This window comes from Cygnus olor, chromosome 4, assembly GCF_009769625.2.
Source record: "Cygnus olor isolate bCygOlo1 chromosome 4, bCygOlo1.pri.v2, whole genome shotgun sequence".
NCBI classification, from domain to species: Eukaryota; Metazoa; Chordata; class Aves; order Anseriformes; family Anatidae; genus Cygnus; species Cygnus olor.
In genome coordinates this window covers 75,537,569-75,565,098 of record NC_049172.1, presented here as the reverse complement: position 1 = coordinate 75,565,098, position 27,530 = coordinate 75,537,569, and the positions used below count along the sequence as shown (strand labels likewise).

The 27,530-nt window shown below is 49.6% G+C and overlaps 2 protein-coding genes across 3 annotated transcripts in view; one reads left to right on the top strand and one right to left on the bottom strand.

Moving 5' to 3' along the window:
• The first annotated feature begins 191 nt into the window (after window positions 1-191).
• Window positions 192-16,745, top strand: GFRA4 (GDNF family receptor alpha 4). The gene is made up of 7 exons (XM_040556057.1): window positions 192-465; window positions 3,632-3,712; window positions 6,596-6,941; window positions 9,408-9,517; window positions 10,405-10,539; window positions 10,794-10,951; window positions 12,683-16,745. Exons 1-7 carry the CDS (start codon window positions 192-194, stop codon window positions 12,827-12,829), a joined length of 1,251 nt encoding a protein of 416 aa, XP_040411991.1. The 3' UTR covers window positions 12,830-16,745.
• A 4,509-nt stretch (window positions 16,746-21,254) lies between these two features.
• Window positions 21,255-27,530, bottom strand: part of ATRN (attractin) — a 148,429-nt gene continuing 142,153 nt past the window's right edge. For both annotated transcript variants that reach the window (XM_040556762.1, XM_040556763.1), the window contains exons 28-29: window positions 27,264-27,378; window positions 21,255-26,228 (exon numbers count right to left, since the gene is read on the bottom strand). In XM_040556762.1, the coding sequence (XP_040412696.1) occupies window positions 26,104-26,228; window positions 27,264-27,378 (240 nt within the window). In that variant the 3' untranslated portion in view covers window positions 21,255-26,103. The remainder of the gene's footprint in view (window positions 26,229-27,263; window positions 27,379-27,530) is intronic.

The window sequence follows — 27,530 nt, the reverse complement described above, 5'->3', positions numbered from 1 at the left end:
AGCCTGGGCATTTACACCCCCAGCCGACCTGCTGGGGAGCCACCTGCCTGCTTAAGGACTACAGAAGCAGGGTCATTGCTTGTCGAGTGTGTAGTGAAGAGGGTGATTTCAATCTCTGTATGTGAAGATGAACGTCCCTGGGGTTGCTCCATCACCCTCATGCCCCCCTCTCCCTTTTTCTTGCAGAAGGTATGGCGGAAGCTGTCAGCTCGAGCAGGGACTGCCTCCAAGCAGGCGAGTCCTGCACCAACGACCCCATCTGCAGCTCCAAATTCAGGACCCTCCGGCAATGCATCGCAGGCAACGGAGCCAACAAGCTGGGCCCCGACGCCAAGAACCAGTGCCGGAGCACGGTGACGGCCCTGCTCTCCAGCCAGCTCTACGGCTGCAAGTGCAAGCGGGGCATGAAGAAGGAGAAGCACTGCTTGAGCGTCTACTGGAGCATCCACCACACGCTGATGGAAGGTCAGTTGGGAGGGTGCTCTTTCCTCATGGTCTTCCTAAAAGGAAATTGTTCCTGGGGCTTTCTGTAGAGGTCCCCAGCAACCAGGTCGGGGGTTGGACCCGATGATCTTGAGGTCCTTTCCAACCCCTACAATTCTATGATTCTGTGAAGTCAATGTGAAAAAGGAAAAGGTCACCTATATCATATCCTGATCCCTCTCAAGACCTACTGACCCCGAGTAATGGCATTTTGAGGAAAGCAGTCCCAAAAACCTGAGACACTTCCTTTTTTATAAGTTGTCTTCTTTTCCATGATGTCCCCAGTATATCTTGAGATATTTGCTGGGGAAATGCATGGCATGTTTTGCATGTAAACAGAAGAACGCTAGCCAAGACCTGAAGCTCCAGATTTTATTGAAACACTGTACAAAGTCTGGGCACTGAGGAAAAAAAACAGTGTGAATTTAAAACAAATCACTCTCTTGGAGGATCTCAAGTGCACTGGTGTCTTTGGGTTAGTGAAGATTTGGGGCTGGTGACATCAAGCTGGAATTTAAAGTGTTCCCAGAGCCCGTATTTAGTAAGTTTGGATTTTGACGTTTTTTAAGAGTCATCATAAAATTGCACCTCGGTGGCCATAACTCTTCGTTGTCAGGCTGGTGGGTATTTTATGCGCCATGAAAATTAAAACGGGGAATAAAACAGAACCTTCCAACCATAGGCTGCAAATAGATTAATAAAACACTGCTGGCTGAAAGCTGAAAGGAAAGGTACAAGGGTGATAACACAGGCCAAAAGGCCAAGGAAAACAAAGAGGATGCAGACCGTAAAGCACCAGCTTGCCAGAATGGGAACTGCTTGATCAAGTTCCCGGAAAGCTTTCAAGCAGTACAGCTTTCAGGGTGCAGAGCAGGGTGCTTTGCACTGACAGGGGGAATAAGAGGCCCCAGCACCACCCAGGATCCAATCTTTCCCCTAATTACTTTCCAAGTGAAGTTGTTTGCATTGAAGCCTGGGGAAGAGGGAGCAATCCAGCCCCTCCATTCATCTTAACAGGTTGAGTCACAGCCCTTTCCATGCTGACCCTCCTGGGCTGAAGTTTTGGACGCAGTCCATCTCCCGCCTCCTCTTCCCCCTGATTTTCTCATAAAGCAGCTCCTGTCTCCTGGCCATGCTAGCAGACACAGCTGGGTCCCTCTCCATCACTCCGGCAGCTCCCAGGTGGCCTGGCTTCCATCACCTTTTTATGACGGGAGCTTTGCAGACCTGTTCTGGAGGGGGCACAGCTTCAGTGAGCAAGTGTGGACAGGGGATGGGGCAACCCCACCATCAGTCTGGGCCCACCCCACCATCAGTCTGGGCCCACTGCATCCCTAAGAAAGCTGTTTGGATCCAACTCGGGGACATTTCTTTTATTATTTTTATTTTATTTTATTTTATTTTATTTTATTTTATTTTATTTTATTTTATTTTATTTTATTTTATTTTTATTTCCCAAAGGAGAGGAACTTGAGATGTTTGCCAAGGAGTGAACAGCACGAGGCAGAGCAGAGGGCTTGGGTAACAAGTGGGTTGGAGACCTGTGGCTGTGCAGGACAGTGGTGCCAGGAGGATTCCCACTGCCCCAGGACCACTTTTGGAAGAGCAAGAACGGGATGGCAGGGAGTACAGGGGCCAGGTGTGGGTCTGAAGATGCAGGGTAGGAGCTGGATGGGCTCCTGCCCACTGCCTTGGGACCTCTGTCCTGGGGAAGAACGTGGGAAGGGTGATATCGGAGACTGCCAAGAGTCTGCCCGACTTCTCCTCTGCTGTCATGACCTGAGCCCTGCATTTGTGCAAGCACCAAGCTCACTTGCAATGCAGATTCACACTCCCAAACCTTTGATTTCCTTGCCTTAATTTCCCAGGGGAAATATATTTCATAATAGTCACATGTTTCCGAGTCCTTACACATGTTTAATTGACTGAGAAAGGAAGCCAATCCACGTGCTCCGTGCGGAGCTCTGTCTTTCAGTCATACATACCCAGGAGGCTGTAAAAAGCTTCCTAGAAGCCCTCGTATAAAATCAATTGTGGAAGTGTGTGCTCAGGGAATTTACAAAGCGTACTATTTACTCAGCTTCTCTTGAGTGCGCCTGTGTTTAGCCACCTTCCCATTTGGAGACACAATAACATGATGACAACCCGATAACAATTCTCTGATAAGGTGCTATATCATCAGGACATAAAACTGCTATGCTGGAACATACAAATGGGCCCCTCTCCAGTCAGTAACGATGCAAGATATTTCAATGAAGGTGTAAAGCTGCCTTGTAATGCACCTGTGGTAATTGCACAGGGCTGTGTACCCTGGGAGCCATTTCTTCCTGACCGCAGCTGGTGATCAGCATATGCCCGGAGCAAGAGGTTTGATAGTCCTTTTATCCCAGCCAGTACATCTGCTGCTGCTGTCCATATCCATCTAAACGTCTAATAAAAGGAAAAAAAAAAAAAAAAAGATACTGAGCTGTTTGCTTCAATAATATTCTGTAGTATCTATCAGGGTGACGGGGCATTACAGACCATTGAGCAGATAAAAGGGAAGCACTGATTGAATAAAATTAGCTTCCCAGCAACTTAAAAATGGAGAGAGGAAGTTTCTGCAGGAGCTGTGGGTCATTAGCTCAGTGCCAAGTAAGAAAGGGCTGTTGGGGAGAAGGGGAGAGGTGTTAATAAATACATAGACGTGTGTTTTGCCAGATGCAGCCCCATGCATAGCCCTACCTGTGTCCTAGAAATAGGCAAGGACCTCTGACCCAGGTAGAGCCATTAAAAAAAGCAAGAAAAAATAAAAAAGTAAGAATGGTGTTGGAAACCCTGTAAGTAGGGAGATGTTGGTATGAACTCTGCCCATAAGCAAGAGCCTGTGCTACAGTCTGGTGTCCTCTGCAGCAATCCTGGAAGGGTGCCCAGGACTTGAGCAAAGTTGAAACTCAACAGTTCTCTGATGGGCTGATCTACCCCACAGTTGTGATATATTTTTAAAATCCAGTTGTATCCAATTCTTCCTGTGACCCTGAGTATCCATTCACTTATGGCCTGGAGAGCACACAACCTCATCACCAAGCCAACCTACACTGCAGCTGGTGAACCTTGTATGTCTCAGGGTCTTTTGCTGTCTTCTCAGCGACTTCTCTTTTCCCCCCAGGCATGAACGTACTGGAGAGTTCTCCTTACGAGCCATTCATCAGGGGCTTTGATTACGTCCGGCTGGCCTCCATCACGGCAGGTAGGTGGGTGGGAAGATGCCCCTACACTGCTCCAAAGTGGGGGGAGCTGGCTGTGGGTTCAATTGCTAAGGATGAGGCAGTCCCCTGTGGTCCCTCGTGGTTTCTTTATAGAGCATTGCATGGCTACGGTCTTGCAACCATTCTTTCAAGGCATTGCCTATGAGTCCTGTGCTAAAATGTTGGTAGAAGAACACATCCTCAGAAGAAGCACTTGCAATTTTTATCCTTTGGCTCTTTTACGCCCATACTGTGAAGGGCTGTGGCTGAAGCTGTTCATGAACATGGTAGGAAGGCCTCTTACGATGAGCCATCATGAGTGGGCTGCCTCTCTACAGCAGGTGGAAGACCTGTGCAGTACAGAAACCCTGGCAAGCATTGGCTGGCTGGATATCATTAGGTACCAGGCGTTTCCACATCAGTCACAGGGCCAGACTGTGGGCAGAAAGGTCAGCAGCCCAACGTACTGGCTTGATCCCAATCCCAACCTTTAACCCCATGCCCTGAGGGCAACTTCAGGACTCAGCCCCGTGCTCTGCTTTGCATCATGTTAATAATCCCCTTAATAATGTCAGCAGAGCTGCCCCACACCTTTTAACCCCCTCGAGGACACGAACCCTCAGACCCTCAGTTAAAAGGTCAGTGCGGTAACTATTAAGCCATCCATCACCAACATCACAGCTGCCAGCTCTGCTTGTGCACCACAGGCATGGGGAAGCTTTACAGGCAGTGATTTTTGTCACCGAACTACCCGTCTGGGAGCAGGTTGTGCGCTCCATGTACGTCTCTGGCTGATGTGCCAGAACAGCAGCTCTTCCTGACCGCACACCTGATGCTGGGGTGGAGGACACAGCTGGAGCACAACCAGGCGAGCAAGGAGCAGCACATCCCTGTGTCTGACGGATGTCTGCAGTCCCCTCGACAGCGAGGCACTTGTTAGGTGAAAATGTCTGGGAGCGAATTAACCCGTCAGCCCTTGACAATCTGACCAGCGAGGGAAGGGTGTTGCTCCCTGGCCTCACGTCATCTTATCGACTCCACTTGGCTGATCCAAGCGTGCAAAGTGAAGCATGCACAAAGCTGTTTGCTGGGTCATGGCTTTTGTCACGAGAGTTTTTCCATTTTTGCTGGAGGTCCTACAGGGTTCTTCAGAGCGAGGCGAAGTCCAGGGATGGGGATTTTTATGCATGATTAACACATAGTCAGGTGTTTAAAGCAGACTGAAACTGGTTGGGCAGCAAAGTCAATGGGCCCAGAGCAGCAGGGATATGTGCCAAAGGACTCAGCATCCATAAGGCACATAAATTTTTTGTTTTTAATTTTTCTTTCCTATTTATACTCATCACAGTCTATAACGCACCTTATGACCTGCTGCCCTATGCCTGTCCAGTGCACAGAATTATAGGGTTAGCATAGCCAAAGGATCCTCTTTCAAATATACCGTCAAAATTCCCAAGAACTTGTTGAAACTTAAGACATTCCCATGACTCCACACCAGATCAGAGTGACAGATATTTTTAATCCAATTTTACAGAAACAATACGTATGGCCACCATTAGAAGTGTACAAGCAGAATTATATCCCTCCTCTCTAATTGTAGTAGTGATTTGTAAAAGCACATCCTCTGTCGTTGCGTGGGAACAGGAGAAAAGCTACTGTGCTCCCTGTGATTCATTAGCTGAATGGGTAATGAAACCCTTCCAAGTAGCTGTTTCCTACACACTTGCTGACAGCTCCCCAGTGTAAACTGATGCTCTAACGATCTTCATCTCTAAGCATTTTTAAAGAGAAGCACCTATGTGGTAGGAACACACCGAGCAAAAAATTTCACCCATCATAAAATAACTGCAAAACTTGAAATTCATCTCTTAGCACACCATAAACAGCAGAGACAAAATGAAGGGCAAAATAAACAGCTAAGAGAAGGAGCATCTGATAATGTTTGTGAAAATAAAGGAGTGCAGCCAGTTTTGAAGCGCTCAGAGCAACTGTCAATGCTTTTACACTTGTCAGTGGTGACTGGCTGGTCTTAACTCCTGGCCAAAGACAAGGCTTGACTCTGCATCTGAAATTTTTCATTCTGTGGTTTTTTCCTCTGGGAAAAAAAACAAACAAACAAAAAAACTTCTCTGCTGGGGAAAAAGTCCTTCTAGTGTGCTTCAGGTCGTGGGCTTAATTCAGAGAGATGGAAAAAGCTTTCAAATTCATTTTCTCTCTAGCACTTGGAGGACCCTCATCTTATCTCTCCTATCAGAAAGAGCCTAATGTCTTGACTGACTCTTAGCAGCGATGCTGTGGCATTTTCCCTGCTGTCAAACAGATCTCCATCCACCTTTGAAACAGCTCCAGAATCAGTATTAGACAAATGTGTTTCCGTCTTACCTAGTCTTCAAATGATTTCCATCTCATGAAGGCAGGGGTGTAGTTTAGGACATGGGCACATTGGACAGGACCAGTCTGGAAAATGTTGTGGGGCTGTGAGACCCAGACAGCTCTCGTGTGGCTGGGCAGGTCCTGGGATGGACTGCTGTCTCACCAGGCCTCAGGGTGGTCAATTCGTGGTGATAAAGTGTTATAAGATGCCAAAGGTAGAGAAAAGTTTTATTTTATTAAGTGTAGGAGTTAGGAGTAGGTTCTGGGGTGTGAGGTTTGTTGTGTGGCCGTGGCACCTCTTAGCAGGGTGAGCAGGGAAAGGGGATTTGGCCCTGCTGGGACACAGGGAGCAAATGTGGATTTCATCCTGGCCACTGCCTTCCTAGAGCTGGTGGTGGCCACCCTGAGGTGGCCATGAGCAGGAACGGGATGGGAGGAAAGTCTCCATGGGGTGCTGCAGCTTGGGGGCAGATGAGCACTGAACTCCATCCCCATCTTCTGCCATCCCCCAGGCTCTGAGAACGAGGTGACCCAGGTGAACCGCTGCCTGGACGCTGCCAAAGCCTGCAATGTAGACGAGATGTGCCAGCGGCTGCGAACCGAGTACGTCTCCTTCTGCATCCGTCGCCTGGCCCGGGCCGACACCTGCAACCGCTCCAAGTGCCACAAGGCCCTGCGCAAGTTCTTCGACCGTGTGCCGCCCGAGTACACCCACGAGCTGCTCTTCTGCCCCTGCGACGACACGGCCTGCGCCGAGCGCCGGCGGCAGACCATCGTTCCCGCCTGCTCCTACGAGTCCAAGGAGAAACCCAACTGCCTGGCGCCCCTGGACTCCTGCCGGGAGAACTACGTCTGCAGGTAGGTTCACATGGGTGACGTGGAGAGCTGATGGGCCCAGCTGGAGGATCGTGGTGGACGCATCCATCTCACCACAGCCCAACCTTGTAGGCCACTGCCTGAGTGATTCCCTCCCGTGGTCCATGTCCTGGTCTCATACCCTGATATGGAAGGCGCTGACAAACAGATTTCATAACTTTGTGTTGGAGCCTTTTTTGACCTCTCCTATCAGTTTTGGATTTGGTCCCAAAGACAGACCCTCTATGGGAATAGCTCCAGGAAGGTGCAAGCAAAGCAGGGACACAGAGTGGGATCCATTCAGCCTCATGCATGCACACAGGCACAGACCTGCTCTAAAGTGCACCTCACATATATCCCCCTTACATGGTTTTTCTTCAGTTCCACTGTATTTACCCCTCCATTTCTCAAAAGGTCTTTGATATTCCAAGAGGTTAATCCACGTACAACCCTTCGGGTGGATGCCTTCCATCCACAAGAGATGTAAGGTGTGAGAGCAGCTGTACTACACCAGACGTGCAGTGATGCTCCCAGCCCAGTGTCCAGCTGTGGCCATGAACAGACATCTGGAGAAGAGCGCAAGAGCAAGGCCAGCGTAGGAAACGTCTCCCAGTGCTGTCTCAACATCTAATTATTCTGGTTTTGGGGACTTCCTGAGCTGAACTCCCAGCAGCCATCCACTGCCAGCATGTCATCTTTAAAGTGCATTAAAAAAAACTTGTATTTTCAGAAGGGGAGGTGAGGGTAGCAACATGCCGCACACATCCTTTTGGAAGGGTGGACTGGCATTAATGCCCTCATCCCTCTGCACCCAAAAAGGCTGCTAATGGACAAAAACTGAGCTACAGAGCTGGAGCTGACTCAGAAAGATGCAAAACTCCTGAGCCACACCAGCTCTTGCTTGGAGATTTCCCACAGCTACCTAGGGAACCCCAAATTGTGGGGTACTGCCCTCTCCCTAACAAGGCAAGTGGACCCAGGAGGGAAGAGGAGGATCAAAGGGGAGAGTGTTGCTTCCCAGGAGGCTGGAAACCATTTCCTGCAAGCAGCACAGCTGTTAATTATCTGGTTCCTTGGTCTCAGAATATATAATATAAAACATCCTCTAGAGACACGGAGGGAGCAAGGGGTTGACGTGTGACCCGGTCAAAGGCAGCAATGCAGAAACCACAAGGAGAGCCAGGAACAACACATCATGGCACTTTAGAGGAGTAAAATACTCCAGGCTAATCCCTCCTGTGCTGCTAAACCTTCTTGCAGCTTCTTATCAGCCGTAACCTCTCAAATTTCCCCGCTTGGAGGTGTGGGCTCTGCTAACATGAATGATACAAACACTGCAATCCACATCTCCCCCCTCCAAATAATACAGCATAAAATTAGTAAGTATTTTTTTGCCTGGCCGTGGCACAGGAGAGAGAGGTCGATGCTACATGAGGAACCTTAGGACATCTTACCTGGGCCCTGGCTGCCTGCCTTGTGGATCTGTGTCTCCGGTAGTATGTCCTAACTGAAAGCCCTATGTGGATGTCTCAGGTATCCTGCAATGTCCAAATGCCACTATATGTGCCAACAACTGAGCCACCCCTAAAGAACTGGGTGTCAAATACCTGGTTGGCAGCATAATGTACAGAGTCTATCCACCCAAGGAGCCACATGCAAGGAGCACCCTGGCACATCTGAATGATGCACCTACTTCCTTGCATGGCCTGGAGGGTCCCAACAAGCCCAGGGCTGGGTCTCAAAACCCTTTTGTGCTGAGCCATTTGTTGCTTTTACCCAGACCATGCAAAACCCAAGGCACAACAGAGGTGAAAGGAGCACGGCATGCACCTCCTGCTCCACAGGCTCCAGAGAGTCCAAACCTCTCCTGCCTGTAGCAGAGGAGGTAGCAACAGCCACGATGATGGTTAGAGCACATCTGAGCCTTGGGGCATTGCCCTTAATCTGAAGACGTCCTCAGCTACATTTAGAACATAATCTTTGAATAGAGAGAAATTGGGCCAAAGTGATTGTCTCTCTCAGCAATTCAGTCCAAAAATGAAGGCTTAGGTCTCTAGGGGAAGTTAGTACCCAGAAGTCAGATAATGGCACTAGGGAATGAATTCCCTCGCTGCCTACAACAGCTCTTCCTCCGAAAATCAGCTTCGTACATCAGAAAACAAACATTTCTTCCAAGACTGCACCTTTCTTGCAGTCCCAGAGGAGGGCTGTAAAACACGACCTACAGCACCTATTCATTCTCCTCTCCGAGTGATTAAATCCACTTCTGGATTGCTGGAGGGGGCAGGAGAGAAGAAAACCTGTGATATTTATTCAAACTGGCTTAGCAACAACTGCAGCAACAAAAGATCGTGTGAACACATCCCCTTCTGTGCAATCACATTCGACACTTCCAGTGTGCTTTTATGTCCCTTTTTTGCCCCAAATATCTGTGCTGATAAGCCCCATTTTGTGCTTTCTTTCTGTCAGGTCGCGCTACGCAGAGTTCCAGTTCAATTGCCAGCCGTCCCTGCAGGCTGCGAGCGGCTGCCGGCGGGACAGCTATGCTGCCTGTCTGCTGGCATACACCGGCATCATAGGTGAGCTGGTCTCCATAATTCATGTTTCATACTTCATACTTCAGCTGCTCTCCCTCCCACCCCTGGGCGGAAGCATCACCTGTACTCCGGCCAGCTAAAAGCTGTGAGGATGGCGAGGTGGACATCCGAGACTGGGATCACACAGAATTGTTGGTCTTTCTCTCTGCTGTGCCTAGGGAAGGAGCCCAAGCCATGAGCATTGGGTAATTTTATGACAGCTGCAACAGAGGCAGAAAAAACCTGAACCCTAACAGAAGCTCAGGATGATGGGTTGACCCCGGGCATCTGCTCTGGTGGGTGTTCCCCCATCCCACTGCTGGTGATGCCCTGGGAAATCACTGTCCCCTGCCATCTCACTGACTTCAGATGTCAGATTTGGTTTGCAGGTGCTGCAGACCCAGCTGGCAGCTGTAAGCACAAGCACAGCCAGAGTCCAAAGAGAAGCACCAATGAGTTGGACTTCGTCCATCCCAAGGGATAAATTGACAGCTATTTGGGTCAAGATTTCATTCTGGTTTAATCCCTCCTTTGTTTTCTCTGACCATTCTGGAGGTTGAGTTTGACTTTTCTGGTGACAATATGACACAGGTTCACATATAATTTTTGAATGTTACTTGGGAACCTGAGCTCCCAGGAGTTGCCCCTTCCTTAGACTGATAGCCCACTTTAATCAGCTGAAGGCTTTGTTGGTGGAGGGGTGAAAAAAAAGGCTGCAGCTGCCACTCTTCTCCTCCCTGCGAGCAAAACAGAGCCGTGACAGCAGCACCCGAAGGGTTTCCTTGTGCTGCCATCACAGAGGGGCTGCAAACAGAGCAAGCCATGAGGGAAATGTCCTGTCCCCTCCTGAAATACCAGCTTTGTGGTAACACTTCTCATCCTCCCCGCAGGCAGCCCCATCACTCCCAACTACATTGACAACTCGACCTCCAGCATAGCCCCCTGGTGCACGTGCAATGCTAGTGGCAACCGGCAGGAAGAGTGCGAGAGCTTTCTGCGTCTCTTCACTGACAACATCTGTCTCCGTGAGTATTGCCGGTAATCCTCCAGCAGCATTGCCCACAGGCTGGTGAGGCTCCCTGTAAGAGTCTGGGGAGCGAGGACATGAAGGTGACCTAGTCCTCGGGAGGCTATAGGTGCCCATCTCGTGTGCTTTCAGCAAAGGAGCTCTGAAGGTCCTCAGGCATGCAGTTTGGGACAGGCAGCCAAAGAAAGCTGGAGAAAGGAGGTGTGCGCTTTCCCCTGCTGATGCTTTTCTCCATCTCTTTCTCACACAAAGAAAACGCCATCCTGGCCTTTGGCAATGGGACCTACCTGAACGCAGCTGTGGCCCCATCCATCCCCCCCACCACACAGATGTACAAGCAGGAGCGAAACGCCAACAGAGCTGTGGCAACCCTCAGAGAGAACATCTTCGAGCACCTCCAGCCGACCAAGGTAGGAGAGCCTGGCCCAAGGGGATGCCTGGCTGTGTCTGTGCCTGCTCCATGCCTTCCAGCCCTCCTCATCTCAGCTCCCTCATCTGCCCATGTTATTTCAGCTATGTGCAGATATCCAACCTCCCCTCCACCTTTGGGAGTCCCTCATCATCCTCTTCCTCATGCCCTGACATCTTCTTGCCTGACTCCAAGGGCTATCCTATCCTATTTTATCCCATCTTAATCCTATCCTATCCTATCCTATCCTATCCTATCCTATCCTATCCTATCCTATCCTATCCCATCCCATCCCATCCCATCCCATCCCATCCCATCCCATCCCATCCTATCCTATCCCATCCCATCCCATCCCATCCCATCCCATCCCATCCCTTGCTGCTCTCTGGCCTGTTGGTCACCATCTCCTTTCTTTCATGGATGCTGTTGAGATATATACGGGTTTTCTGGGAGTACTGGGAACATCCCTGGGCTTTTCAGGAGTGTAGAAGGGAGCCAGGAGCACTGGTTCAGCTCCTTGCCCTGCTGGAGGGCAGCCACATAGGTTCAGACAAGCATTTCAGCTGCTGGAGGTCACACATTGAGGATTAACTGACCAAGGTTTGCTAAGCGTTGGGAAACCTCTGCTGAAAGGTTCTAGTCAGCAGCAAATTGTTAGTATCAAATTAATATTAAATTGAAATTATTCTAAAACAAATAACAGGGTAATTTACTGATGATGACAGTAATAAGCATTAAATATTTTATTATTAAGTAAAAAGCAATGACCTTGACTTGCCACCCACCAGATTAATCTTCAGAATGAATTATTTTACTGTTGAATAATTAACAGTGACCCTGATTTACTGAACATACAGGTAACAGAAGCTGCAGTTAAGTAGACTCTGAGGACCAAGCGTGGGTTTTGTACTGGGCTAGCTGATACCTCCAGGGAGCTTCCACACGCAGGTTTTCAAAGACCTTTCCCTGTGTCTTTTGCTGCGAAAACACCCAAATCATCCCACTCCACTCTGTTTCCATTGATCATTTACGAGCTCAGGAGGTGCAGAGGTACCAGCTTCCCTCACTGCTTTTTGGGGCCTTGGTGGCCATGGGATAAATTCATCAGGCCAGAAACACATTTGCAAACAGGAGTTGGAGGTCTTGCTTCTGGCTGGTGGTCCCCAGACCTTAAAACAACTTTGGTGGTGGCCTGAGGTCCAGACACCACACTAAGATTTTTATCCAAGCCATCAACTACAAGCAACGGAGAAGCTGTGAACCTCCCTCATCATTGCCAGTCCAGCCCAGATGGCCAACATGAACACATGCACCGTCCTTTGGAGAAACTAACTTGGCTGCCAGCCACTGCTTGGTGAAACGCCTGCTGGCCCCATGCCTTCAACACCTAGGGGACATCTCCACCTGGAGAGGCCACCACAGAGGTGACTCCATGGGCTGCATGGATCTCCGTTGCCCACAGTGGGTGTTCAGGCACCCACCTTACAAAAGGACACGTCCAGCCAGGTGTCCAGACCTGCAGGTGCTATGCCCACGAGGTGACCCTGGTGCCACCAGCACCTTCACCACCAGCTCCAGCAGATCTGAGCTGACTACACGTCTAGAGCCAGGCTGAGTCTGGTTCTGAGTCTGAACACCCACAGGGAGGCTTCAGGGCTTGGAGACCCTGCATCTAGACCGATGAGGGGAACAACCCAGCTCCTCACCCCACGCTGTCTCCTTTCTCTTGCAGGTGGCCGGAGAGGAGCGGCTCCTGCGGGGCTCCACTCACCTGTCCTCAGAGGCCTCCAGCCCAGCAGCTCCGTCCCTCCGGGCAGCCTCCCCGCTGCACTCATGGCTTCTCCCCACTCTGGCCATGCTGAGCCTCCTGGTGATGTGAGGCAGGGCGGGCACACGCCAGGCAGTGACTCTCTTTGTGTTGGTTTCTCTAAAAAAACAACCAGACAAGTAACTTTTCTTGGGGGGTGGGCTGGGGAGGAGGGAGGGGATGGGAAGGAGAGGTGAGCGTGTAGGCCCTTCCTCCTCCTCGCCCGTCTGCCAATTTCTTTGGTTTTATACAATCAGCATTGTCAACAACCAGCTCATTCTTGGTCCTGGCCACCTTTCACCCCACAAGCTCGGTTGTTGTCTCTCCAGCTCCCTGCGGATTGGGGTGGAAGCCACAGACAATTCCCTTGGAAAAGCTGAAGGAGAGAGTTGAGTCAAGAAATGAGAGCTGCAGAGGAAAAGCTTTTGCCTGCCCCAGCCAAGAGGGGAAAGACTTTTGCTGGCTGAGCTGCCAGGAGGTTTCCTGGAGCCCTGCCTCATGGCATGGGGCCCATGGCAGGACAAGTCAATGATGTGTGGTTCAGACCATCTCCAGGGTTGGGTCTGGGACCCAAAGGGCAGCCCACCTGGTTCGGAGTGAAGACACCAGAGCTGCTGGTGAGAAGGTGGTTGGGCTTGTTCTCCAGAAAGGATCCTGAAGCACCTTGGGGTGGTGTAAGTGGCCACACACCAAACTGGCTCCATGGTCCATCCATCCATGTGCAACAGGCATGCCTCGATAGCTGCCACCTGCCCCTCAGGCCCTCCTGTCTGGGAAACATGTCATATACCAATGGTGTTCAGGAAGAGACACGCGTGGTGTTTTGTTTATGGCTGCCTTTCTTCATGTCCCAACCCTAGCATCGCTATTTACTGATCCCGTGAGGTGTTTGGGGTAGGTATTTTTTCATTATGAAAGTCAGGGGCCAATGTCAGCCCAGTCCGCGCCTTCTCTGTGCAGGGTAAATTTGATCCCATGGATAGGGCTCTATAGGGGTGCAACACAGCCCATCCTCACGAGCTACCTGAGCATCATTTGGTCTGGCAGAGAGACTTCACTTGGGGGACATCATTATCTTTGCAAGGGAGGGAGAGGATACAAGAGGTTTGCTAGCTACCACCATGGGGACAGAAAGATCCAGCCAGTCTCCAGAAAAGTCAAGGCATAAATCACATCACCAGTAGGACTGCTGCAGTTCCCCTCCTTGAAGAGGTGCTGGAGGAACTCGCTTGTGTCCAGGTTGGCTCGTGAAGGACAATGGCCCTGTCAAGTGTCAACTGCTGAGCCACAAGGTGGTTGAAGCCAAGGCTGGTGCTTGACCCACCCAGAGGGAGGGACGGTGAGGACAAACCTTGCCCTGGTTGCTCAGGGCACAAGAAGGCAAATGTGTGGCCTTGGGGTTTGTGATAGCTCGGGGGTCTTCCCCTGAGGAGGTGAGCTGAGGTCTCCCTGCGCCTTTCGGGGAGCTGAACCCCTTGCTAGATCCAGCCGATGAAGAAGATGGGAAGGAAGGGTGGGAAGGTTTCCCAGGATAAATGCTTACCCAGGTTGATGGCCACGGGGAGGCACAGGAGTAGCTCCAGGTTTTCCTCATGAGCTTTGCAGCAGCCTGTTCACTCCTTGGTTTATGCTTCCCCAAGGAACAACACTAGTCCTTTATCATATGGATGCATGGAAAGCTTAGCAGCAGCTGGCATGGCAAAGTCCAGTGCTTTTTATTCCCATTCCCTGCAGAACACTTTCCATTGCTTTAATACTTAGACTTCGCTGAGAAACTGCAAAGGTGAGAAACCTTTGGGTTTTGGTCCAATATAAGCCCATTCTCGTTTCCAGATGAACATCTATGGATGCACAGAAACCCTCCTGGCTGCATCCTCTCTGAAGGTCTGCACCTGGGAGGTCCTCGGGGCTGTAGCACCTGGCTGTCCTAGTCCAGGACCATGAAAAGGGTCCTGGAATATGCTGAGATCCAAGTTGTGCGTGCCAGGCACCAGGCTGAGCTGAAATGTTGAAAACCTCCCCTGCCGGGACGCTCACCCAGTGCCAGAAATGCATCTGGGGAGGTCGTGGCACAGACCCCAAATCCCTGACCTCCCTTCAGAGCATCATAGCCAGGCGCTGAGCTGCTGCAGATATTTCCCCCTTATCCAGGGCATCGGTGTCCCCAGCCAATGTGTCTCCCCAAGGAGAGCAGCCTTCTGCTGCTCTCCTTGTCTGCCCTGCTGCTCCACAGTCCTGGCCTCAGCAAGGTGGGTCTCCACCATCCTTCAACCTCCTTGCAGGGGCTGAGTCTCGGGGTGGGGAGGTTACAGGGGGTGGCTGCTTTCCAGGAGTGCCCCCTCCTGCAGCTCCACTCTTGTGTCTTATCGCTGGCAGTGGTATTGAAATGCCCTTTCCTTTGCCCTTTCCTTCGCCCTTTCCTTCTCTGATAAACAACCAGCAGAAGCAGACTTTTCCTAGTTGGCCAGGATAGATGGCAAGCCAGCTTCACCTCTCCTTTAACGCTGGCAAGCTGTGAGATGCAGATGTGGAGAACATAACACACTGCTAGGGACGGAGGAGACCTCCAGGGGTCACCTGCTCCATGGCCACGTCCCACGGCAGGATCCTCTCCGTTTACACTTTCTGGCAGATTTCTCTCGATCTGTTTCTAACCGTTCCACTGACAGACGTGTTGGCATCTCCTCTGGATTTCTATCACGCTTTAAAGACTTTTTAGGATGTTAGCTGTCCCTAGGCACTGCAGGCCAAAGAGACTCTCGATTCCCATTGCGGGCTATTCTCATGTCCTCAGTTTTGGGAGGACGGCAGAAGTGCCCCCAGGCTGTGGAAGGCGACAGCCAACCCCCGTGGATCGGATCACGGAGACTTTGCTTGGGGAGGCTGAAAAAATGGTAAAGGTCTGTAGGGATCCCTGCCAAAACCAGACAGTGGGTTTGTGTAAATGGGTGTCTGCTGGGGGGAGGGGGGGGTGTCTTCGTTGTGGTCTTGGTGGAGGGGTCTGAAAAGCAGAGCTGGTGTTGCAGGTCTGAAATGGCCTCGTTGTCCTTGTCCTTTGCCCTGTGCTGGGGATTTGGAAGCTGAACCCCCAAAGCCATGCCCCAGGCCAGCTCCTGCTCCCCCTGGGCTCTGGGGATGCTCCAAGATGAAGCGAGGCAGGAGCAGCGAGCCTCCACACAGCAGGGAAAGGCCAGCGGTTGGGGTGGGTGGTGTTGTGTAGAGATCAAAAATAAATAAATCCAAAAACCTGCATGAATTTTCCTGACCATTTCACCCTTTTTGCCAATATTTAATGTCCACTCTTTTCCTCCAAGTGCATTCACAAATGAAAATTTGCAAAAAAAAAGATGTTTTTTGAGGAGTCCTTGGGGAGGTAGGAGACCTGATTACATCCCCCCAACATGAGGGCACAGACCATTTGTTTTCCCTTGTGAAAAGGGAATTTTTTGGAAGAACTTTCAACTCTTTTGACCACTAAGAAGAGAACTCCGGATCTTCATTTTTAAGCTTCTTGACGGACCACAGAAGCCACAGCAGCTGTTTGTAAAGGGAAAGGACTGAGCGAGCCGAGAGAGACAGGGAGATGACTTGTTAGGAATCACTCCACACCTGGGGACTTCCATAAGCACAAAGAAGAAAAATGGGGGGAAAAAAAATAATCAACCAGCCAAACGCTCTGTAGCCACTGAACTCTCTTTCTGTGGCATCGTTCGCAGTGGTTTGGCAGTTCCTCGCGTCCTGAAGGCCTGTGAGATGTTGTGTGTGTACAAACACCACGTCGTGGTCAAAGCAAGAGCACGAGCAGGGAAGGAAAACGGTGCTGGAGCAATAACCCCGCGGGTGGCAGGGTGAAACTGGTGTGTGTGCGCACCGAGGGGAGGATGGGTGGTGTCTGCCTGTACGACCCGGGTATAGCCTGTACTTATCTCTTCTGTACAAGTCAATATTCAAACATATCCATGAATAAAGCACACATGCATTTTCCTGACCCCCCCCCCCCCCGATCCTGTGTACAGTGCTGGGCTGGCCGTGCCCATGCTGGTGCTCCGCTGGCCCTGCACCATAAGGGCAGCTGGAAGAAATGGAGGGATTTTGGGGGGGCTGGCAGAGACGTGGGGTTCCGAGCCCCTTTGCTTGGCTGGAAACCCAGCTCTGATTTACTGCATTCCAGCCAGGAGGGAGAAAGGTGAGAAACCAGCTCTGCCGAGGCACAACCCAATGGAGAAGCATCAGTGCCACCCAGGGAGGGGACACGGCCCCGTGCACATCCTGGGGCTACTGGTGCTGGGGACACGTGCAGGGCTCTGGGGGCAGTTTGGGGATGGTATAGCTCAAAGCTGGTGCCAGCACAGGAGGAGGGGAGGTGGAGGAGAAGGGAGGGCAGCAGTTCGCGTCGGCCAGGGAGGCGTTTGTTCGTGCTGCCAACATCTGTGAGCTATTTTTGGCATCTAAAAGAGAAAGAAAAAGAAAGAAAGAAATCATGTGGAAATTGATTAGAGGCAAATTGAATGTTTTCTTGCCAATTTTAGGGGAAAAAAAATATACAAAAAAAATGTATATAAAATTTACATAAAAATGCCGAGTGAAATGCAAGTCGGTTCCTAAACACAAGGTGAGATCAAGGTCAAACCCAGAAATGTTGCACCTTACCCTCCCCAAAGCCCCGTTTGCTTTCCTGCATGTATGAAGCTGTTGACAGTGCGGGGGGGGACAAAGCCTGTGGGCTAGGGCTGGATTTGGGAACCTCTTTCCTTCCCACCCTGATTTCCCTGTCTTCCCCCCCTGCAGCTTGTTTCCAGGCTCCTGCCCCAGTTTTCTCCCCCTCGTCCCTCCCCGGCAGCCCAGTCCCTGCCACTTTTCTCTGCCCCCACCCCAGTTTGGTTCACGGAGGTTTTGCAGACACAACGAAAATTTGCTGGGGAAGTTCCAGCCGGATGAACCTGAAATGTGCTGTGAAAATGCTGCAGGTTTGATGGATTTTCCCCGCTGCTCGGCAGGCGGCCGCGCGCCCAAGGTCAGCACCAAAACCCACCGGGGCCAGTGCTGAGCACCCAGCTCTGCCGGGATGTGGGGCTGGACACCCTGCTGGGGGGGGGGGGGGCCCTGCTGGGGCAAGGGGGGACCCGTGGGTGGCCTCAGCCTCTCTGGGTGCTGTGACCTGGTGCTGGATGAGGCCGTGGGGTGCCCACAGTCGTGGGCTGTGTCCGTGTTCCTGTGGGCACGCGCCGGTGCATCTGGTGCTGGTGTGATCGGGCCTGAGAAGCGTGGGGCTGGGTAAAACATCCCTCAAGCTGCCTCAAGTACACCAGTGAATTGTCCTGCGTTGGGGCAGAGAAGAGATTTTGGAGCAGGAGCCCCACTGAGAGCTGGAGGGGGCTTTTCCTGATCCTCACCTCCAGGTCAGGTATGTTTTGGGGGGCACTGCCTGTGCCCACAACCAAACCAAGCCCTGCTCCTTCCCACCAGGCGCAACAGCCCAGGGACAGGGACAGATGCTGAAGCAAGAGCAGGTGAAGTGCTTTTCCTTCACTTCCAGAAAAACAAACCCCAAACCCTATAACCTCTGGACCCCCGCAGGTCAGAGAGGAGACCGGGCATCCCCAGCGGTTCGGAGACACCCACGGGTGGGACCTGGGGGGTGCAGCCACCCCATCCCTATTGCGCTGCGGCTGCAGACACAACAGAAATGAAACCCCACGGCTGTTGTACGAGCACTGCCAGGGGAATTTTAGGGCAAAAACAACAATTTACCATCCATGGAGCTGCCTCCATGTAAACAGTGCTAATGTGCTGGTAGGGGTGGCTGCATCTCGCTTTGGTTATTAAAATGTTGCCTTTCCGTGCTGAGTGAGGAGACGGCGGATGTTAGCCAAAGGGAAGCACCACGGAATTAGCTCTGACATGAAAAATGGGAAATGAAATGAAATGAAAAAGGATCAGATTGTGTGCCCCAAGGTGGTTGGGACCATCGGATCTTGCTCTTTGGGTTGGGCACAGGTTTTATGTCCCCTAAGACATCCGCAGTCCAGATGCCCAAGCCTGAGCTTGTCACTGAGCCTCTGTACTCCCCGAGGGGAAATCAGCCCTCCGGGGGCACCAAGGATGCCCACCGACCTCCGTGTTGGCCGCGGGGTGAGGGTTGGTGCCCCAGGACCACGTCAAGGTGCCAGCACTGTGCAAGCTACAGGCTGGGGGCTGCCCCCATTGCAGGCATGGCATGGGGAGGTGTCACTGTCATCATGATGGGAGCCCATCTCTGCACTGATGGTGACCCATGGGTCCTGAAGCACCCCCACCACCCATAAACCCATCAGCAGGTCCCGCTGGCCATCTTGTTAAAAGATCTCCCTCACCTTTTTTATGCCTCAGAAAACATCTCTGTTATCATTTTTGTCACCCGATGCCCTGCTTCATTGCTTTGTTTGGACAAGAAACAAAAACAAACAAACAAACAACAAACACTGAAAAAAATACAAGGAGAAACACAAAAACCTCCATAAATTGGTTTTGCCCAAATGGGGAGCTGTGTTAGCTGCGGTGCTCTGGTTTGTTTTTACACCTCCCCCTTTCCCACTCACGAAGAAAAATCAGATGTTTGTGCTTCCACCGTAGCAAAAGATGCTTTTTGTACCAACCTGTGATGTGCAACCCACCCAAGAGCTGCCTGAACCCCATCCACTCCTTGGGTGAGGAGGGTTGACACCCAGCTTCCAGCCCAGGCTTTTTTGTAGGGTGGTAAAATCAGTCGCTTTTTATAAAAGACTGAAAATTGCCTTCCTTCTTTGAGCAGATGATTGATATTGAAGTGTTTGGGAGAGAAAAGCTGCAGAGCAAATGCCTCTCTGACTCCTTACCCCCATGCTAAGGGCACGTGGCAGTGCAGAGCATCAGCCCTGGGCTTACACAGCTCCACTTTCCCCCTTTCCCTCCCTGCCAACCTTTTCTTTGCTACAAGGCAAGAAGAAAAATCAGAGCGGGGCTGAAATATCGCCCCACACCTTTGCATTTTATCCTGCTGTCCGAAATGAGCTTAAACTGCCTTTAAAACCCCTACCCCCTGCCCACTTCATTTCAGGTCTGGACACAGCACGCTGTGCTTTCGGAGCGGCGCGCTCAGCTCGGCGGCAGTTTTGGGGAATTGGGCTGCAGCATCCAGGCTTAATGCCACGGGATGCAGGAGCACAACGGTCTTAGGAGACAGCGCCGAATGAAACCTTCATGGCTCATAAATGCCGGGTTCAACTCCGCTTCATCTCAGCGGTGCTTAATTTCGAAGCCGAAGAGCGACATAAAAAGAAATGGAGGAGGACGGATTGCGGCTCGGCAGGGTTCCGGTCTGCACACCAGGGTGCGATGTGCACGGGGTGGGAGACAAGAGGTCGCCTCGCTTCTGTGGGCATCTGGCATTCAACGAGGTTGCCAAATCGGCAGCAGATCCCCCTGGTGATCCAGTCTCAGGGGATGCCTTATTTTTTCTCTTCTGATTCAAAGGGGCAGCTTCCTGGGAGAAGTAAGAGTAAGGAGGGGAAGGGGATGAGATGTTTCCATTGGGTTTGTTCAAATCCTAAATGAGAAGCCCTGAGCCCTGGGACGTGATGCACTCCCTGACCCCAGGAGGGTAAGAACCAGCTGTGTCACAGCAGCCAGGACCCCAGCACTGGGGAGGCTGCAGCAAATAAATTCCCAGACCATCCCGGGTGACGTGCCCGTTTTCCTCCACATTGAAGGACGCCCCTCCTGCCCACCACCCTCCAAAGTCAGCCCAGGACCCAAGGGGCCAGGCTCTCCCCTTGCCTGGAGAAGCAGGTGGGATGGTTTGGGATCACAAGGCACCGTGGGGACACGACAGCTTCGGCAGAGGACACGTCCCCCCTTCCCCCCTCCCAAATTTTGTACCTGGCACAGCCAACGCAGCCGGCTTGGGAGACACGAACGCCTTGAGCTCCACCACGTGCAACTCATCCCAGACAAGTAACCTTGAGTTATTCCCCCCCACCCCACCTTAAAAAAGAAAGCAAAAAGGAGTTCTTAACCAGATCGTCTACTTTTTATTTCAGAGGAAAGATTTGCATTATTTACTTTTATTTATATACAGGTACTTCACATTTGTATTTAAAATGCACAGACCTCCTGATAATTTTCTCGTTCCTGCTTTAAATTAGCTGTTATTTTACAATACAAAAAATTATACCAAAAACTGCAGTCCTAAATGTGTGTATGTATAACACCCACAGTCCCCAGCGATGAAATAGTTTACAATACTTGCTCATATTTACATATGAATGCAATAAATGCTAAATTATACATATTAACAAACTAAGCTCAAGTCCGAACACAGATAAGAATTGTAAATAATTACAGAATGACAAAAAAAAAAAATCCAGAATACAATTAATTCAAGGACCCTAGTGTAAAGGACATTTACTGTGCACAAATTTCAGAGTAATATAAAACCTATTTTTATGTTCTTTTTGCTTTCCTTATTTTTTTTTTTAGAAAAAAAAAAATGGACTGACTTGTGTTACACTTCTCCACAATTATTATTCTTCTTTCTTCTGGTGAGGTTTGTGGAGCCGATGAGAGGTGTAGAGGAAACGCCTGGAGAGCTGCGGTCCCTGGAAGACGCACGAACAACGTCCACATGTAGTGTTAGAGCAATACGAACCCAACCAAACCTGCCCCGGTGCACAAGCAGAAAAAAAACAGCACGCAACACTCCCAGCATGGGCAACTCATCTCGTTCAAGCAGCTATCAATGGAAAAAGCATGAATTTGACAAAAATTGCCAATAGTGTGTCTGAAAACGAGGAGCGCACGCCTACCTGTCCCTTCCCTTTGCTCCCCCAGCGCCCAGGAGCGCGCCTGCTCCCTCTGCCCCTGCCCTCACCACGAAGCTCGGGGGGCTCTGAACCCCCCAAAGGCTCCTTCCCTTCCCCGCCTGCCCCTGTGGCACTCCAGGAGATGGCAAGGGAACAGCAAAACAAGCCCACAGCTTATATTATTGAATGGATTGCTTTGAAAGTTGCTCCCAGCACGCAGGGCCCGGCCTTTGCTTTCTCGCAAGCTCAGTGCTGACAAACCCGCATTTTGGGGGAAAAGAGGGGGATTTTAAGAGGGCACGGCCAAGGGCACGTGGGGTGGCTCTGTCCCCAGCTCAGGGTCTGATGGAAAAGCAAAAGCAGCCGCTGGCACGGCGGCGGTCACGGACGGAGATGGGCTGAACACCACAGCGCTGGGCCTCGGCCTGGTTACGGGCAGGCCTCAAGCTTTATTTTGGCCGCTCGGGTGAGGGTCTACTTCATCAAAAGCTCGTTTTGGCTAACTGAGGGCCAGTGAGCCGAGCTGCCATTTTAAAACCATACCATAAACCCTGATGACGTGGGTTGGTAAGGGTTTACCACAGAGAAAACGATGTTTCGGAGCAATATTTAGTGTACAAACCATCCCTAAGGAAACCTGCATCTACCAACAAGGGCTTTGTGGAGCCTGTCATGCCCTTACAGTACCATACTATCAAATTTGGGGACATTGTAGGCTATGACTTTATGCTGATCACAGGCATTAACCCATCACATACAGGTTTATTTTGGCATTTTCAATACAGCACATTTTAAGCCCCATGAGAGTGGCAACAACTCAGAAGCTGTGTCCTATAAATCTTCTTGTATCCAACACATCGACCCATATCGTGGCAGGGTCTCCTACTGCTCATCCTACAACAGTCCAGAGAAAATTTTGGGCTAAAAAATGGGCATTGGCAAAGCAAAAATGTGTTTTTTTGGAGATCCAGTGGCACTGCTGTTTTCTAGAATAAGAGGGCCGCAACATTTCTTCTTGATTTTTGTAAAGGCTACTCTCAAAAAATGAAAACGTTCTGAGGGCTGAGACCTTGAATGCTGAATTTCAGCCAGTTATAAATGCTTGAAAATAGTGATTTTGAATGGAAATCACTGGCACAATCTTAATAGTAGAGGCTTAAACTGCTGACTTAATCCTCCAAGTAATGACTACTTTAGGTACATTTGTTACCTGTCTTCAAGCGTTGTTTCTTTCCCTTTCAAATAGAAGAGCCTTGTTTTACTTTGCTTATACATTTAAGTGAAACGCATTTGAATACATAAAGTCAAGTTATGCCTCCCTGCTTTACACCGCAAGATATCAGGAATATAATTTGATGTTTCTTTAAAGCTCTGGAAAGTTATCTAATGCTCATCATATGAAGAAGTTATTAAGACAAAACTCATACATCATTTAAAATGCATCAAAAATACATTCAATATTTTTCTGGTTTATATACACTTTAAATCTGTCAACGTTCGGCACACTACTGTATAGTTTATGTACAAGTGCAAAATTGGTGTGTTATTTTTCATTTATTTACAGATTCTCCCATGAAATAAGGTTGCTCTTTTCCCCCCTCACCTCCAAGAGAAACAACCCCACAAATCCTTCACTTCTGATATTGGCCCGGTGATAAACCACCAGCAGTTCTTCCCCCCATTCGTTCCCATCTTCGTCTCTATTTTACCTTTAAGCTGGGATGAAACTGTTTGCAGCAGAGATATGTATGAGAGTTCTCTTTTTCCCTCATCAGTATGGAGATAAGATGCAGAGCAGAGCTACATCCAAAAGGAGCCGTTTTGTTTGATTTATATAAATAAGTCTTGTTCCTCTATTTACATTTTTTTGTTGGTTCTGCTAATCATCAAAGTTTGATCATTTTTGCTTGTTTTTTCAATACCTGACACCTCGCTTCTGGGCATGTTCCTCCTTTTGAGACCAGACCACCCAGCTCTCTCTGGGGGAAAATCATCCCCGTCCTTTTGGTAACGTACAAATACATCACCCTTCCAGGCCTGTTGTTCAGAAAGCCATTTCCTTCCAGGAAAGCAACAGCTTTAAACACTGCTGAAATGCTGTCCTGAATACAGAGACTTAAGCACGAGAGTTTTCTCAATTTGGGTTGGCAGATCTCCACCCCAAAAGGGCCGGAGAAGCGGGAGAAGACGTCTCTGAGCATGAGGATGCACATCACAACTGAAAGCATGAGGAGTTAGAGCAGGGGAGGAATTGCAGTCCAGTATTACTTCTCTGGTACAGTCTACTCCAGGTTAGCGTTATACACATAGAAAGTTACAAAATATGTTCAGGAGATGAATCTGTCTGAGGTAATCTGTGCATCAGCTACAACTTAATTGCCTAAAACCCTTCATTCTGAAAGACATCGCTCATCCCTTTCCCCCCACCTCAATTTCTTTTCCCCAGAGGGAGTTTACACTTCTGGTATAGAAACAGATTGGGGAATATACATACAAACACATATATACATATGTATGTATATATGCATTTTTCCACCCTATTTTTTCCGCAGTTCTGTTGGATTTGTTAAATGACACAGCAGCTCAGCATCGTAATCCACCGAGACTGCTCGATCAGCAGGCTGTCCCCCGTCACCACTGCCCGGACACACACAGCAGCTCACATCTTTATTGCAATGCCGCGCTCCAAAAAGGTTCTTCGAAACACGCACTAACAAAAAGGAACAAGTGGCTGATATGTGATGGATGGATTACCAAAACGTGCACAAAAAAAGATGCAGTTACTCGGGTTGCGTTTCGGGAAAGGGTGCTACCAGACCAGAAGATTGGACAGCAGTTCCCTTCGGTCCCCCTGGTTCGTTGCTCCTCCCTGTCATAAATACTAGATGTCCTCCTCAGAAACGAGCAATCCAAATGGAACCACACGTACAGTGATTAAGTTACAATCTCATGCCTCGTTTGGCACATCAACATCATATCTCCACCACCACCACTTGGCGTGGTCCCAGCACTGCACCACATGCCCCCAGCGCGATCTGCTGGATCTCTGCCATCAGCAGAGACATCGTGCAGTAGCACGCACAGACAGGTACAGCCCCACCTTGAACCTCAAAACACAATCCCAACTAATTCACTTTAAAAAGGGCCAGATGGTTTGACACATCCTCCAAAAGCCACGCCTGTTTTTTTTTTTTTTGCTCTTTCCAAATCCCTTCCTTACACCAAGCCACCGTCTTCAGCATCAAAGACCTGATACGAACACCCAACCCACACAGGGAACATCATTTAATCACGGAAAATTCAAACCTGTGGCCAAGTGAAGCTGCTCTGCCTAGTTTTTTTTCCTCATCCTCAAATGACCTCGCACCCGGAGTGTTGCTTTTTACACCCAGTAAGGAGATGGGACAAGTCTTGCTGCCGAGGAGCAGCGCCTCCGTGCACTGGCACAGCTCGGCTCTTGTCCAGAAAAATGGCCTGAGGGAAAAAGGAGGGAAAGAGGCCAAATGGGCAGAGAAACACAGAAGAAATGTAACGTATCTGACCTAGAACACAAACTGCTTCTATTAAATGCGCCGATGAAGCCAGGAGTTTTCTTCTGAGATACTGAAACTCTACTTTCCCTCCAGATATTTCCATCTGGCTGAATAGTTTGTGGGTCAGGAAAATGCCATTTTCTCCTGACTGCACGTGACATATTATAAAGAGCACAGATTGCCTTGAGTGACACTCTCTCTCTCTCCGTATATATATATTTAAAAGGAATATAATTATGTTAAAAAGAAATGCGTGTAGTAGTCTCCTCACTCCCTAGATCTGTTCAAGTCTAGGCACTTGTGTGTGGTGTACTCCAAGTAGGTTAAGACTATGTAAACACTGAGTCCTTCAACAGCAACACTCAGCTCCTCCAGGTATTGCACTTGGTCTGAGCAACACACAACATCACCCTTTAAACCACCCTAGCTCTTGCCTTCCTGACGTTGTGGACCATAATTACTACAAAAAATTGTATCTGGAAGAGAGTTCCATTTAAATAACGTGGGAATAAACATATATATATTAAATGAAAAGGATGAAGATGCCTTGAAGACTAATTGTAGTGTTTATGTGTTGAGCTGACACCTGTAAACACTGCATCTTTTTTTTTTTTTTGTACAGTTTGATAAATACATGAACTACAAAGCACTTTCCATGTATAAACCTGAGTGTCATTCATTGTACTACTGTTCTATTTACACTGACCATGAACGGTGGGGAACGGATGTTTCTCGACCTGCAATAAAATTATTTTACTTTAAACTCGAAGAAAACAAAGGCGCAATCTGAAGCCACGTGTCAGTAAAAACTTAAGTGGAGCAGTTGTCAAAGAAAGCCGACTATCACGTAGATGAGAGAAAAGGCTGGGTTCAAGGAAGCTGTGTTTTTCTGAGTGCTTCTAGTCTCTTGTGACACAACTTGAAAATCTTCCTCCTCCTAGGTGTTACTTCTCCGTTTTGTGTAAAACCCCATACAGTTTCTGATGTCCATGCATCAAATACAGGTTCCTGGCTGTGCAGGGGGCTGCTGTTTCCGATTTCGTATTGCACCCGATTTCTCTTTGTAGGCAATTGGCATCTGTTGTGAAATGTCCACCAGTGCGCTGGCCACAGCAAGACCTGAGGCAACAGAACAAAACAGTCACGGAAACAAATTCTTTCACTGCAGCTGAGAAAAACCCTCCGAGCCACAAAATGAATATTATTTTTTGAATTGTTCTTAAGAAAAAGCAAACTAGAAAAGCATTCTGGCTGAGAGATTAAACTCTAGAGGCTATTCTGAAGTAAGCTTTTAAATACTGCATGTTTTATTGAAAGCAACTGCAGTAGAAAAAGCTGGAAATAAGATGTGTGGGTATTAATGGATGTGACACCCGTGATATTAAAGGGAGGAGTCTTTCTCCGCACCAGTAAGTGTGCTAGAATAAATGCTCAAAGCACCTGTGCAGGGAGGTTTCACTGCACTTCCCAGACATTCCTCATCTCTGCAATCTCCTCCCACCATATCCACGGATAAACCACTAGCTCAGAACCAAACGATCCCATCCCAAAGCCAATGAGCAACTTTTTAAGATCCTCTGCTTAAAAATTTTAGATTACCGTGCTCTCCAGGCACTGGAAAAACCCCAGTTAAATCAGAAACTGCCCAGCAGACTAAGTCTCAGCACTATGCAGTGAGTTTTAACTGAGAAGGGGCTGGGACCAAGGAGACCTTAAGCTGAATGGAGAAAACCTCATTGTCTGGAGCTGCTAAAAGCAGGACATGGATGCTTGGCAAGGACTTGATGTCCCCCTATGGATGGAGCAGGGAACGGAGACAACAGGCTGGGAGATGAGTTATTTTCATAAATAACTCCTGCAAACCTGTCTGTAACAGTTTGCACTTTCTTCCCAGCTGTAAATTAAAGTGTAATCCAAATATCAAGTGTTCATCCACCAACTGACCCGAGAAATTGAATCAAACCTGAGGTAGGAAGCTAGCAGGGTCCAAGCCAGCCAGCTTCAAATCACTTGAGCACATCCGCACCAGCTGCGGTGTGGATACAGCAATTACTGCGGGATCAAGTCTGAAACCCTAAGGTGAATGAATCGCTGAGGCTGGGGAAGGAGCACAGAAGTTAATACCATGCCAGTGGAGACAAGGATGTTCCTCACCTGACTGTCCTGGTGGTGGTATACCCCCAAGTCCTCGAGGCAACCTCACGAACACGGAGAGAACGGCTGCTTTGTTGCCAAAGCAGGGCTCCAGAGCTATCGGCTTCGGCACAGTCTGCAGTGAGGGAAGGAAGAGGAGAAGCCAGTGTTACATGGTGTGTTGCACCCTCCCTCTTCCCCCAGCGTCGTCTTTTTTTCAGATCGCACAAGCTCCAGGGCACGAACCGTATTTCTGCGCTTGGCCAGCTTCCAGCGCGTAGCTAGCAA

Coding starts and splice junctions, on each gene's coding strand:
- GFRA4 (XM_040556057.1), top strand. CDS start 192: ATGGCGGAAGCTGTCAGCTCGAGCAGGGACTGCCTCCAAGCAGGCGAG. Junction 6,942..9,407: donor CGGGAGAACTACGTCTGCAG/GTAGGTTCACAT, acceptor TCTTTCTGTCAG/GTCGCGCTACGCAGAGTTCC. Junction 9,518..10,404: donor GGCATACACCGGCATCATAG/GTGAGCTGGTCT, acceptor TCCTCCCCGCAG/GCAGCCCCATCACTCCCAAC.